A 14,362-nucleotide genomic window follows, 5' to 3' on the forward strand; every position below is an offset into this window, starting at 1 on the left:
GTGACATAGTAACATGACATTAAGTGACGTAGTAACATGACATTAAGTGACATAGTAACATGACATTAAGTGACATAATAACATGTCATTAAGTGACATAGTAACATGTCATTAAGTGACATAGTAACATGTCATTAAGTGACATAGTAACAAGAAATTAAGTGACATAGTAACATGACATTAAGTGACATAGTAACATGACATTATGTGACATAGTAACATGTCATTAAGTGACATAGTAACATGTCATTAAGTGACATTGTAGCGTGTCATTAAGTGACACAGCAACATGTCATTAAGTGACATAGTAACATGACATTAAGTGACATATTAACATGACATTAAGTGACACAGTCACATGTCATAAAGTGACATAGTAACATAACATTAAGTGACGTAGTAACATGACATTAAGTGACATAGTAACAAGAAATTAAGTGGCATAGTAACATGACATTATGTGACATAGTAACATGTCATTAAGTGACATAGTAACCTGAAATTAAGTGACATAGTAAAATGTCATTAAGTGACATTGTAACGTGTCATTAAGTGACATAGCAAAATGTCATTAAGTGACATTGTAACGTGTCATTAAGTGACACAGTAACATGTCATTAAGTGACATATTAACATGTCATTAAGTGACATAGTAATATGACATTAAGTGACATAGTAACATGTCATTAAGTGACATAGTAAATGAAATTAAGTGACATAGTAAAATGTCATTAAGTGACATTGTAACGTGTCATTAAGTGACACAGTAACATGTCATTAAGTGACATAGTAACATGACATTAAGTGACATAGTAACATGACATTAAGTGACATAGTAACATGTCATTAAGTGACATAGTAACAAGAAATGAAGTGACATAGTAACATGACATTATGTGACATCGTAACATGTCAATAAGTGACATAGTAACATGTCATTAAGTGACAGTAACATGACATTAAGTGACATAGTAACATGTCATTAGGTGACATCGTAACAAGAAATTAAGTGACATAGTAAAATGTCATTAAGTGACAAAGTAACATGACATAAAGTGACATAGTAAAATGTCATTAAGTGACATAGTAACATGTCACTAAGTGACATAGTAACATGTCATTAAGTGACAGTAACATGACATTAAGTGACATAGTAACATGTCATTAAGTGACATAGTAACCTGAAATTAAGTGACATAGTAAAATGTCATTAAGTGACATAGTAACGTGTCATTAAGTGACATAGTAACAAGTAATTAAGTGACATAGTAACATGACATTAAGTGACATAGTAACATGACATTATGTGACATCGTAACATGTCAATAAGTGACATAGTAACATGTCATTAAGTGACAAAGTAACATGACATAAAGTGACATAGTAAAATGTCATTAAGTGACATAGTAACATGTCACTAAGTGACATAGTAACATGTCATTAAGTGACAGTAACATGACATTAAGTGACATAGTAACATGACATTATGTGACATAGTAACCTGAAATTAAGTGACATAGTAAAATGTCATTAAGTGACATAGTAACATGAAATTAGGTGACATAGTAAAATGTCATAATGTGACATTGTAACGTGTCATTAAGTGACACAGTAACATGTCATTAAGTGACATAGTAACATTTCATTAAGTGACATAGTAACATGTCATTAAGTGACATAGTAACCTGAAATTAAGTGACATAGTAAAATGTCATTAAGTGACATAGTAACGTGTCATTAAGTGACATAGTAACAAGTAATTAAGTGACATAGTAACATGACATTAAGTGACATAGTAACATGTCATTAGGTGACATTGTAACAAGAAATTAAGTGACATAGTAAAATGTCATTAAGTGACAAAGTAACATGACATAAAGTGACATAGTAAAATGTCATTAAGTGACATAGTAACATGTCACTAAGTGACATAGTAACATGTCATTAAGTGACAGTAACATGACATTAAGTGACATAGTAACATGACATTATGTGACATAGTAACCTGAAATTAAGTGACATAGTAAAATGTCATTAAGTGACATAGTAACATGAAATTAGGTGACATAGTAAAATGTCATAATGTGACATTGTAACGTGTCATTAAGTGACACAGTAACATGTCATTAAGTGACATAGTAACATTTCATTAAGTGACATAGTAACATGACATTAAGTGACATTGTAACAAGAAATTAAGTGACATAGTAACATGACATTATGTGACATAGTAACATGTCATTAAGTGACAGTAACATGTCATTAAGTGACATAGTAACATGTCATTAAGTGACAGTAACATGTCATTAAGTAACATAGTAACATGTCATTAAGTGACATGGTAACATGTCATTAAGTGACATAGTAACATGTCATTAAGTGACATAGTAACCTGAAATTAATTGACATAGCAAAATGTCATTAAGTGACATGGTAACATGTCATTAAGTGACATAGTAACAAGAAATTAAGTGACATAGTAACATGACATTAAGTGACATAGTAACATGTCATTAAGTGACATAGTAACATGTCATTAAGTGACATAGTAACATGTCATTAAATGACAGTAACATGAAATTAAGTGACATAGTAACATGTCATTAAGTGATATAGTAAAATGACATTAAGTGACATAGTAACATGTCATTAAGTGGCATAGTAACATTAAATTAAGTGACAGTAACATGACATTTAGTGACAGTAACATGACATTAAGTGACATAGTAACATGACATTAAGTGACATAGTAACATGAAATTAAGTGACAGTAACATGTCATTAAGTGACATAGTAACATGTCATTAAGTGACATAGTAACATGAAATTAAGTGACATAGTAACATGACATTATGTGACATAGTAACATGTCATTAAGTGACAGTAACATGTCATTAAGTGACATAGTAACATGTCATTAAGTGACAGTAACATGTCATTAAGTAACATAGTAACATGTCATTAAGTGACATGGTAACATGTCATTAAGTGACATAGTAACATGTCATTAAGTGACATAGTAACCTGAAATTAATTGACATAGCAAAATGTCATTAAGTGACATGGTAACATGTCATTAAGTGACATAGTAACAAGAAATTAAGTGACATAGTAACATGACATTAAGTGACATAGTAACATGTCATTAAGTGACATAGTAACATGTCATTAAGTGACATAGTAACATGTCATTAAATGACAGTAACATGAAATTAAGTGACATAGTAACATGTCATTAAGTGATATAGTAAAATGACATTAAGTGACATAGTAACATGTCATTAAGTGGCATAGTAACATTAAATTAAGTGACAGTAACATGACATTAAGTGACATAGTAACATGACATTAAGTGACATAGTAACATGAAATTAAGTGACAGTAACATGTCATTAAGTGACATAGTAACATGTCATTAAGTGACATAGTAACATGAAATTAAGTGTCATAGTAACATGTCATTAAGTAACATAGTAATATGTGTCATACATAAACAGAGAAATACTGTACGAAATAGACGGGATATTGTTGTGCATACCTTGCAGTACTTTCATTCCTATGATTAAACTTTTACTCATACTTTTTGAAAAATAATGTAAAATATTCAAAGTAGAACCATAAAATCAGTAATCTTGATTTTAGTGTAATTATTCTACTGGATTTTAAACTGAATTTGTTTTAAAAATCAATATTGTCACCCTGGTTTCTACAGCAACAGACAGTAAAGTGCCTTGTGACTTACCTTCTTCATCTGATACATCCAGTACTTCAGTCATGGTTTCAGGCACATTCAGCTTGTGTTTCTCTGTCACCGTCTATCCACAGAGGGGAAACATTTATGATTAAAAGTTGTTGACACAACACCCATAAGCCTCATGGTTTATTAGATAAAACAGCTTAAATTTTAACAAAATCAATCCCATCTCAGTATACTGCTATAGCATAAATGAACTTATATTAATTACACTGATACAACTCCTGTCATGTTCCGTGTTTTTCTGTGTGTTTATTTCGAGTATCTGTGCTTCTGAGTTTCTATGTTGTCCTGTCTTCCCCTTGATTGTCCCCAGGTGTTTCTTGTTCCCTAATTACCCTCCCGTGTATTTAGTGTCACCTATGTGTCTGTGTCTTTGTCGGGTCCTTGTCTAATGTGCGCTCAGTCCTTCATGTGTCCATTTGTAAAACCTGTTGCTACCGGCGTTGAGCCCTGGCTTCCGCTCAGTCGTGCTGCCTGTGTTTTTGGACTAGTTTTGGACTGTGTTGACTTTATTCTTCATTAAAACCATCTTTTCTCACGGCATCCTGGGTCTGCTGCATCTGCCTCACCACCTCTCACACCGTTACATGACAACTCCATACCATAATAGAGTCTGGTGTAGACCCTAAACTGCTCTCAATCCAACTTTTGGTAATTGGAATAAAAACTGATGATGAAATAAAGATGCTGAAGCAGAATCTAAAATATTTTGACCTTACAGAATAAAATCTTCACACCCAAGAAGTTCTCCATTTTTGGTCATATTACAACCACAGACTTCAGTGGATGTCTGGGGATGAAGGTGACAGATCGGCACAAAGTAGAGAATAACTGTGAAGTTGACGGAAAATGACACATGGTTTTCATCTTGTTTTTTTTCTTTTTAACAAATGAAAATTTGAAAAAAATTTTCATGCAATAGTATTTCACAGCGAATGAAGCTGCAGGTCTTTTTTATGGGTTGTTTGGGCGTACCAGTATTGCCATTTTTACACATTTCTTCTTTGCAAACTGGTTGGAGAGCATCTGAACAGCAAGTTGTAGATCAGAACTTTGACTAGGCCAATTAAATAATTGTGAATCTCTAAAGAAAAACATCCCACAGCATGATGCCTGCATACATTTTTCATTGTGAGGATGGTGTGTTCGGGGTGATGTGCAGTATTCCATCACACGAGGAATGTTGGTTTTGGGACAAAAAATTCCTTGTTGGTCTCTGAACAGAGCGCCTTCTTCAATTTTTATTTTTTATTTTCTATTGGCTTTTGTGGCCTTTATTTGAGAGCAGTCAGACAGGAAAGTGGGAGGGTCATGGGGCCATGACTCGAACCTGTGACAGCTGCGTCGAGGACTAAGACCTCCATATGTGCGTTGTCTCCCATTCTTCAACAGCTTTAAAGATTTTGAAAACCCTGTGTCATTTTCCTCCTTTTAACATCACGTTTGTTTGTTAAGTGTAAATTCACTCAGAGATTTCTGTAGTGTTTGTGCCATACAGTAGTCGTGGTGATGATCTCCTCAGTGACGACTCGCAATGTGTCCACCACAGAGATATAGCCCAGCCTCCGAGCTATACCCAGCGCAGTATTTCCATTCTGGGGACAGGAAGTAGATTCCAGATGCCTGTATTTGCATTCGAGTTTGCATCTGCTTTCACTGAGTATATACAAACCACAGTAATGGCGTTGGGCTTGGCCCCATACTGAAGCAAAACACTGATGATGTGTGTGTTTCCTTGCTGGGCAGCTTGATGAAGCGGAGTGTATCCACTCTGGGAGGGAAAATGGAATGATGATTGAGAAACGACTAAAGCTGAATAATCTGCAATAACTTCAGTTACATCAGTACCTTTGTCTTGGCGTTGACACTGGCCCCGTTTTGAAGAAGGAAGTTCACCATCTTGACATTACCATAGTGACACGCTACAATTAGTGGGGTGTAGCCCAGCTATGAAAAAGTAAAAACATCTTATTTCTCCAATCAGGTATCATGGAAACATATATAGCATATTTTTGAATATAAAAACTTGCTAAGTGTAAGGATTAAAACACATTTTGGATGCTGATATGGATGATTCAAAAGTCCAAACCTCACTATCTTAATTTTAATAGATTACCAAATTTTGAAGAACACTTAATGTTCAAGGGAACACCAGAAATCAATGGGGCCACAAAAAGTGCATGTAAAGGCTTAAACTCAGTGACATTCAAATAATGTAAAAGCTAGTCTGACTGTTGTTATTATTAAATAATATAACGAGTTGTTGTCAGAATCTACAAATCCTTAGAACACCTTTGACTTTCCCTGCACTGATAAATTGGCCCTGATTTCCTTCATTTTAGGAGAGAGATACTAACATGAAGAACTAATCATATGCACAGATCTCTAAAGATCAGCCACTGTCCCTTTTTTTCTGCAGTGAGAGAGAGCAGACTGACCACCCGTCCACCAGGTCATGTCTGCATGAGTTCGGCTAACTTCACCCACACCACTGCCAACTAAGCAACTTTGTTAGCAACTTTTCAGACAAAAAAGTTGATGAACCAAAATTGTAATTCTCGGGTGAGGCTTTCTAAAGATGGTGATAGGCCAGAAAAGTCCTATTTGTGGCAAACCACAATTGCCAAATTCTGTATTCTACGGTTCTAACCTTCATTTAACCAAATGAAAAACTTCATTGAGATCAAATCTCTATTTCAAGAGTTGGCAAGATAGCAGCACTGTTTACAAATATCAACTTTTATATTAAATCAGAAAAATCAATATGTTTTACTCTTAAAAGTATCAAAGCATAAAATAATAAAAACAGCTAATAAAAAACTAAATTATCAAAAAAATGCCAGCTAAAGTCTCTTCTTCACGGTCTTTAATCTTTAGTTCACTGAGAGTCACTTTCTCTGTCAATTTAAAATCTTGCTGAAAATTATTCCAACCATTTGAGCAGCACATTTAACTGCTCTCTTTCCCAGGTCTTCCCTAACTTTTGGGACAAACATATGGGAAAAAGCCTGGTAACAAAGTCCTGGATGTCGGACTTAACCGTCAGCACAGTCAGATACAACAGAAGGAAAACCAGTACATTTCTAAACAAAAAGCAGCAAATATGTCTGACGACCAGCAGCTGCATATAAATGACAACAGTGAACACGATGTCCACAGTCATTAAAAAAAAAGTGCAATGATATACCATTTTTTTTAGATATTGTCCTGGTGAATTCATGAATAATAGTGCAAAAGAGACAGGAATGTTGTGAAGTTAAATAATCTCAGACTTGTTGAGTGTAGAAAAAACCTGTTTTGGCTGTTTTGGTCATTCCAGTTCTCAAACCATAGAAAGCATTGGTGATTTAAAAAAACACCAGGAGAGGCAGCAGAAGGGAAACCCTAGAGATCAGACTTTCCAGCTATGATTTGGTTAATCTTATGCGGGCAAAATTAACAGAAGGAAGATCAGTAACCAAAAGGTAGTGGATTATGATCAGTAACAGTCAATACTTCTCTTAAATGACTTGGTTCTGTATCAGAGACATTAAATCTGAAGTGGAACATTAGTGCCTAATTGACAAAAGAGCAGAAATAAAACAGGAACTCCTTTCTCATACTTTAGTCTGGTGGTCCAAGTTGGCACCGTTCTTGGAGAGAATCTCAGCAACCGATACTCTGTCTTCTTGGGCTGCCAGATGGAGTGCGGTTAGGCCACTCTGCTTGAGCAAACAGAGAAGTAACATACGGAAGTGACACAATACAAATGGATAACATTGCCTTATACCAGGTTTGGTGGTCAACATTACCTTGGTGGAAACATTAATCTGGGCTCCTTTGCTGATTAACAGAGCTGTCATGTGTGTGTGACCCTCCTGGGAGGCCAGATGGAGTGGTGTGACCCCCTGCTTGGTCAGGATGTTGGTCTCTGCGCCGTATTGCAGCAGCACTGTGGCAATGTCCATCTGGTTCTTCTTAGCCGCAATATGCAGAGGAGTGTAGCCGTTCTGGTTCATGAGAGGCAGACGTTAGGTTGAATGTTCTCAATTGTTCTGACCCAAACAAAAGCATTGGCCATTTGTCAAGTATACAAAACTTTAAATAAATTGTAGTTTTAAAGCTACAAACCTTTAAGACATCAGGTCTATTAGGATACAAGGTGTGGAAATGTAGTTCAGTAAAGACTCATGTCAGTTCTTTGGAAATAACCTTTTGGAAAATGTTCATTAAATACTAATTTTATTGCAATTTCTGCACAGAATAATCAGCTCATTTTCTGTAAATACAGGCATCTCATCAAGACGTGATGAATCATTTTAATTAGCTGATTTGTCTTGTGTTAAAGGAAAGCATAACAGTATAGGAGGCTTCAGATGATCCACATGTTCTTGTTTAGCAACTTCTGGCTGTGAGGGCAAAGGCACATGCCAAAGGTATGGTGCCAACTCCAAAGCATTTTCAGACAATCTTTGTGGGGTTGGATCTCATCCAGGACAGGATCTGTGTGTGGATGAACTTGGAAAGATAGGCTCTTAGCACTTAAACAATTTATTTTCTGAAAAAAATTGCAATGTCTTGTATCTTGAACAAATATTTTTGAACTCATTGCTATTTGTGTAAAGGTACAAACTTGAATCTTTATTACTGATTTCACAGGTTCAGCTGTGTTAAATTTACTTCACCACAGAATCCTTTTCTCAGTGTGGCCTAAACTAAAACAACAAGCACTAAAAGGTTGTTGACATTCACATTAACTGTTAGAGCCTGAGAGATGTTTACTCTTTACATAAATCTAGTAGGGCTGCAACTAGTAGCGCTTGATGCTTTGCAGTAAGAAGATTCTTTTCCATGTAGCTACTATGGCTACCTTAAACTCAAACATAGAAACTTAGATTTATTTTATTGTCGTTACAGAAAGAAGTGACAGTGAAATTGATAACAAAATGTTGTCGATTGGCCACCATAGCACACAGAAAAAGCACAAGTGTGCCTGAAAATACATGAATAAATATACAAATGATAATATATTGGTAACTTACCCCTTACAGTTCAAAAGTACACATTTTTGGTGTTATGTCAATTTCCTTTAGGACTGGTTGTGCATGTGTGTGTATGGTTGTTTGCCCTGTGTCTGTGTGTTGCCCTGTGAACAATACTAAATTGTACTAAATATGTCGGTAATGTCTGACAGGCCAACACATTTTTGCAAACACTGCTAAATGGATAAATGGGTACAGAAATTGACTGACTTGATCAACTGAATTGATTAACTTTAATGCTTTATAATAAAAGGCATTTAAACTTTTATTGAATGGCTTAGTTTCAATAAAAGTTTTTTGTAGTACGCTACAAAAAACATGCTAAAAAAACCAAACAAAAATGTGTAAACACTGCCTAAAATCTTTGACAAAATCTTAAAATTTGACCTCTTATGATATTTATTAAACCAGTCTGGTTGGAAAACAGAATCAAAGTAGATGATTTTAGTCCCAGTGAAAGAAGAGAAAGACTTTTGGTGTGAACCAAGTGATTCCCCTCATCATGAACTATGTGCTACAGAGCCTCACCTTAGCCATTGCGTGGGGAGACGCTCCTTTGTCCAAAAGCAGGAGCGCCACCTGTTGGTTATCATAATGTGCTGCAACATGGAGGGGAGTGAGGCCATTCTGTTGGGGAGGAATGGTGAGTACATGAGGATTAAGGAGCAGCTAGTGAAACAGGGAAACCAAGCACTCACTCACTGTTAGGTTGACTAGAGGACAACACAATGAGTCAATATGAAGAAGAAAAAATAGCTCCTGTTGACCTTTCTGATTAATGTCTGACTTGGTGAGGCAGATTAAGAAATACCTGGCTTTAAGTACAACAGAAGCTTACCAGTTCTCTGGCAGTAAACAGGTCCTTAATACAGAAAACCACCAGTTTTATATTCACATGCAAGACACATGAACATATTGTACATATTCATCTAGCTGATAATCCAGTGTTTGCTAGGGGAATCTAAGCAGAACGGGTCTACGTTGGATGTTTACCTTTCCAGCAGAATCAGGAGGCGCACAGCGCTGCATCAGCAGTTTGACCACATCTAGGTTTCCATACTTGGCAGCCACATGCAGAGGAGTAAACCCTTTCTGTATAGAGAAGAGACGGTAAGACCAGGAGATGTTGAAAGATCTATACATAAAATCAGAAAAATACTGTAGAAATATATACTTTAAAGAATTGGTGAATTTTTTTAAAACTGTGTTCTGTCTGGCAGCATGCCACTCAGACATGTTGTCAGAGTGCCAAGGTCATCCCAACAGATTTAAATTCACAAGTGGAGCATTACATCTTTCACTATGATACTTCACTTGATTTATTTAGAGGCAATGGTGGTGACGGTGGTAGGAGTTCACCCACAATCAGCAGGTTGCTTGTTCAATCCCTGCTCCACCTGCCCTCGGTGGTTTGGGACTCAGCCAGGGGGCCTGGTGGGAGGACACTTGATAAGGTGCTATACAAATGAAGCCTAGGCATAAATTCAAGCTGTAAGACTCTCTCCAGACTACCAGCATCATCAATTAGCACACCTCCGCCTCAGCCAATCGGCACCAGATTGTCACTCTTCCTCAGCCAATCACCACTCAAGAGCTCCTTCAAAAGGCCAAACAACCACGCATCCACCTGCTTCAACCCTGCTTCAACCCACCTCCTCCCCATCTCCACCCTCATCCTCCCGGGCACCTTCCAGGCTCTGCTCCACCACCAGTGTCCGGACCCGGGGGAAGACTGCACTGAGCTTTGCCCCAAGCTGATCGTCTAAACTTGCTGTGATTCTCAACACACGTCTTCTGCCGGTGTCCGAGCGCCAAAGAATATTCGGGTCAATAAAACTTTCTAACTGCTGCTTTTTCTCTGTGTGAGTTTCTACAGATTGAAATACAGTCATTTATGGTACCCTTATGTACCATAATGTACTTATATATACAGTATATATATCATTTTAATTCCCTTCTCACCCACCGCGGGTGGTTCTTATCCTCTGAGCTCGGGTCCTCTACCAGAGGCCTGGGAGCTTGAGGGTTCTGCGCAGTATCTTGGCTGTGCCAAGGACTGCACATTTCTGGACTGAGATGTCTGATGTTGTTCCTGGGATCTGTTGTAGCCATTGGTCCAGTTTGGGGGTGACTGCCCCGAGGGCCCCGATGACCACAGGCACCACTGTGGTCTTCACCTTCCAGGCCCTCTCCAGTTCCTCCCTGAGGCCCTGGTATTTCTCTAGTTTCTCGTGCTCCTTTTTCCTGATGTTGCAGTCACTTGGTATTGCTACATCTACCACAACGGCTTTCCTCTGTTGTTTATCCACTACGACAATGTCTGGTTGGTTCGCCATTACCATTTTGTCTGTCTGGATCTGGAAGTCCCACAGGATCTTAGCTCTGGCGTTCTCCGCCACCTTTGGGGGTGTTTCCCACTTTGATTTCGGGGTTTCCAGTCCATATTCTGCACAGATGTTTCTGTACACTATGCCTGCAACTTGGTTATGTCGTTCCATGTACGCTTTCCCTGCCAGTATCTTGCACCCTGCTGTTATGTGCTGGACTGTCTCAGGGGCCTCCTTGCACAACCTGCACCTTGGGTCTTGTCTGGTGTGGTAGATCTGGGCCTCTATTGCTCTGGTGTTTAGGGCCTGTTCCTGGGCGGCCAGGATGAGGGCCTCTGTGCTGTCCTTGAGTCCAGCTTTTTCCAGCCATTGGTAGGATTTACTGATATCAGCCACTTGGGTTATTTGCTGGTGGTACATCCCATGTAGGGGCTTGTCCTCCCATGATGGTATCTCTGGCACCTCAACCTCCGTTCCCTGTTGTCTGAGACATTCACTGAGCATATATATATATATATATATATATATATATATATATATATATATATATGTATATATAGGTTTAGGGCGGGGTTGGCTATTGCATAACAACAGGGTGTACTCACTTTTGTTGCCAGGTTAGGGTAGACATTAATGGCTGTATATAGAGTTATTTTGAGGGAAGAATAACTGTACACTGCTGTCTTGTACAGCAGTTATATTATTATAGTTATATATTACTTTTCATTGTGTCAAAGTGTAATTTTGTCAGTGTTGTCCCATGAAAAGGTATACTTAAATATCTGCAGGAATGTGAGGGGTGTACTCACTTTTGTGATACACTGTATATGTTAATAGAATCAACTGAAAGATGAGATTCAGATAATGAATGGGACAGTAAGCTACATAAAACTGCTATCGTATAGCATGACTATTCTGTTACATTACATTAGCTTTCAGCTGGTAAACTTACACCTTGACTCGATTCTTAGGAATAATAAAAAAATAAATAAAAATATGTAACAAACATCTGACTTCAGTTTGATTATACACCCTGCAGGGGGAGCCTTGATGTATTTAGTATGAAGAAGCAAACAAGGTCAGTGTTGGAAGACACCACATGATCAGTGCATTTATTATTATTGTAATAATAAACCGTAATTATTATTATTTATTGTGATTGTGTTTATGAAAAAGCCCTGCCCCTGTTGGGAGCAGACCTTTGTTAGGCCATGGATTCTGTCACATGTACTGGTGTTAAGCATGTTAAAACTAATGTAGTACAAAATTATGTGTCTTTTACATTCCTTGTTCTTGTGCATGATTTTATCCTATCATGTTCGAAATAAATCAAACTTACTCCAGTTAGATCTTAATCACAGGCCCAGTGTTCTGTGGGCCAACACACCTTTAGCTCTCTTAGCATCTGCACCACAGCATTTTATTCAGGTTGAGGTCTTGACTTTGACTGGACCCGTTTAGTCTGCATGCAGACTGAACCGCCACAAGAACAAATTTGTTCCACTTTATCAAAACCTTTAATAGCAACAAACACTAAAATGTGACTGTAGGTTTTGATCTTAAAGATTTTATGTTATTTACTATTATTTTTTGTTTTAGAATGTATCCAGTGCAAAGTGTTAAGTTAAGCATATTAGGTTAAATGTGAACCTAATATGCGTATGGATTTTAGACTAGGGGTTAGGGTTGGGGTAGTGTCTGTACCCAGTACAAATTTCCTTTGGACAATAAAGCTTATCTTATCTCAGTTTAGTGTAACTTAGTTTAGCTTAGCTTTTCCTATCTTATATTAGTGTGGCTTAGTTTATCGTATCTTAGTTTAGTGTAACCGGGTTCTGCTTCACGACACTGAACCAGGTTAGTCCAAGTAACCCCTTGACTCTGTGTTGTGTAGTTTTTAATGAAGACAAGGAATTTAGCACATAGAGTGTTTTACAGTATTAAAAACACTAAAAGTACAAAAGCTGGTGCCATGTATCTAGTAAGTATTCATTACTCTCCATGTGTCTAAGTTAATAAAGGTAATGTCTTATGTATTGTTAACGCTTTTCTATGCTATGTGCTGAAAAATGAAACTCACCTCTCATGAAGCTTTCACAGACTGGCACTTACTACAGGGGCCAGCAGCATATAACCAGCTACACAGAGAGGAGGCGCAAGGACTATGAACTACAGCACAAGTGTCAAACTCCAGTCCTTAAGGGTCGGTGTCCTGCAGGTTTTAGATGTGCCACAAGTACAAAACACTGGAATGAAATGGCTTCATTACCTCCTTCTTGTGTAGATCAGTTCTCCAGAGTCTTATGACCTAATTATTCTATTCAGGTGGTGCAACAGAGGCACATCTAAAAGTTGCAGGACAGTGGCCCTTGAGAACTGGAGTTTGACACCTGTGAACTACAGGATAAGCGATAAAGCTTGGCTTGACTTGGCTTGATCAAGGCCAAAGCCATCAGTTCGCCTTGGCTTTATCCATTTCACAAAGACCAAACCAGACACAGGAGGTGCGACTATGTCAAGTCAGGCCTAAGTAATTCAGGTGAATGTGCGTCAATAGGCTTCTTCAACAGACCATGAGATCGATCACAGATTCACTGATGCTAGGCTAAATAAATTGCATACGCCATATCTCAGGAGCAAGAAGAAGTAATAAACCTATGAACTCCTACCCCATAAACCCATACAATATTTTCAGATGTACCCTCATTAATAAATCAAATCAAACCTAAAAATAAACAGATTAATTAATTTTCCATTTTATCTGGATTTACATATGTCCAAGTATATACATCCATACCCACACAGTCATATGTGTTAGCCTCAGTTTACATATACACATTAGTGCCATCTCTCATCCATATTTCTATATCTTGTGAAAATGACCACCTTATATTTTCTTTTAAATTGTATTCAATTTTGACTTTGTTTTAACTCCTCATTTAACTTGTTCCATGACTTTGCCCCATGAATTGAAATACAAAAGCTCTTTCTTGTTGTTCATAAACTACAAATCCTTAAGTTGGAGTAACCCCTTACGTTATATCCCCCTTTCTCTGTCATAAAACATGTTCTGTATGAGTTCAGGTAGCAGTTTATTAGATGTCTTAAACATAATTTGAATTTATTTCATAATTTGAAATAAATTGAATTTTAAATTCCACCAGCTCTTCCAATTTAAGAATTCTAGATTGAAAGAGTAACGGGTTTGTGTGCTCATAATAACCAACATTATGGATGATTCTAACGGCTGGTTTCGG

At 37.3% G+C, this 14,362-nt stretch overlaps 1 protein-coding gene across 32 annotated transcripts in view; it reads right to left on the reverse strand.

Moving 5' to 3' along the window:
* ank2b (ankyrin 2b, neuronal) overlaps positions 1–14,362 on the reverse strand; it is a 176,110-nt gene that overhangs the window by 73,084 nt on the left and 88,664 nt on the right. For all 32 annotated transcript variants that reach the window (XM_028037792.1, XM_028037814.1, XM_028037787.1 and 29 more), the window contains 8 exons: positions 9,772–9,870; positions 9,307–9,405; positions 7,549–7,746; positions 7,360–7,458; positions 5,606–5,704; positions 5,430–5,528; positions 5,254–5,352; positions 3,743–3,815 (listed from right to left, as the gene is read on the reverse strand). In XM_028037792.1, coding sequence (XP_027893593.1) covers positions 3,743–3,815; positions 5,254–5,352; positions 5,430–5,528; positions 5,606–5,704; positions 7,360–7,458; positions 7,549–7,746; positions 9,307–9,405; positions 9,772–9,870 — 865 coding nt within the window. The remainder of the gene's footprint in view (positions 1–3,742; positions 3,816–5,253; positions 5,353–5,429; positions 5,529–5,605; positions 5,705–7,359; positions 7,459–7,548; positions 7,747–9,306; positions 9,406–9,771; positions 9,871–14,362) is intronic.

This window comes from Xiphophorus couchianus, chromosome 14 (genome assembly GCF_001444195.1).
Source record: "Xiphophorus couchianus chromosome 14, X_couchianus-1.0, whole genome shotgun sequence".
NCBI lineage: Eukaryota > Metazoa > Chordata > Actinopteri > Cyprinodontiformes > Poeciliidae > Xiphophorus > Xiphophorus couchianus.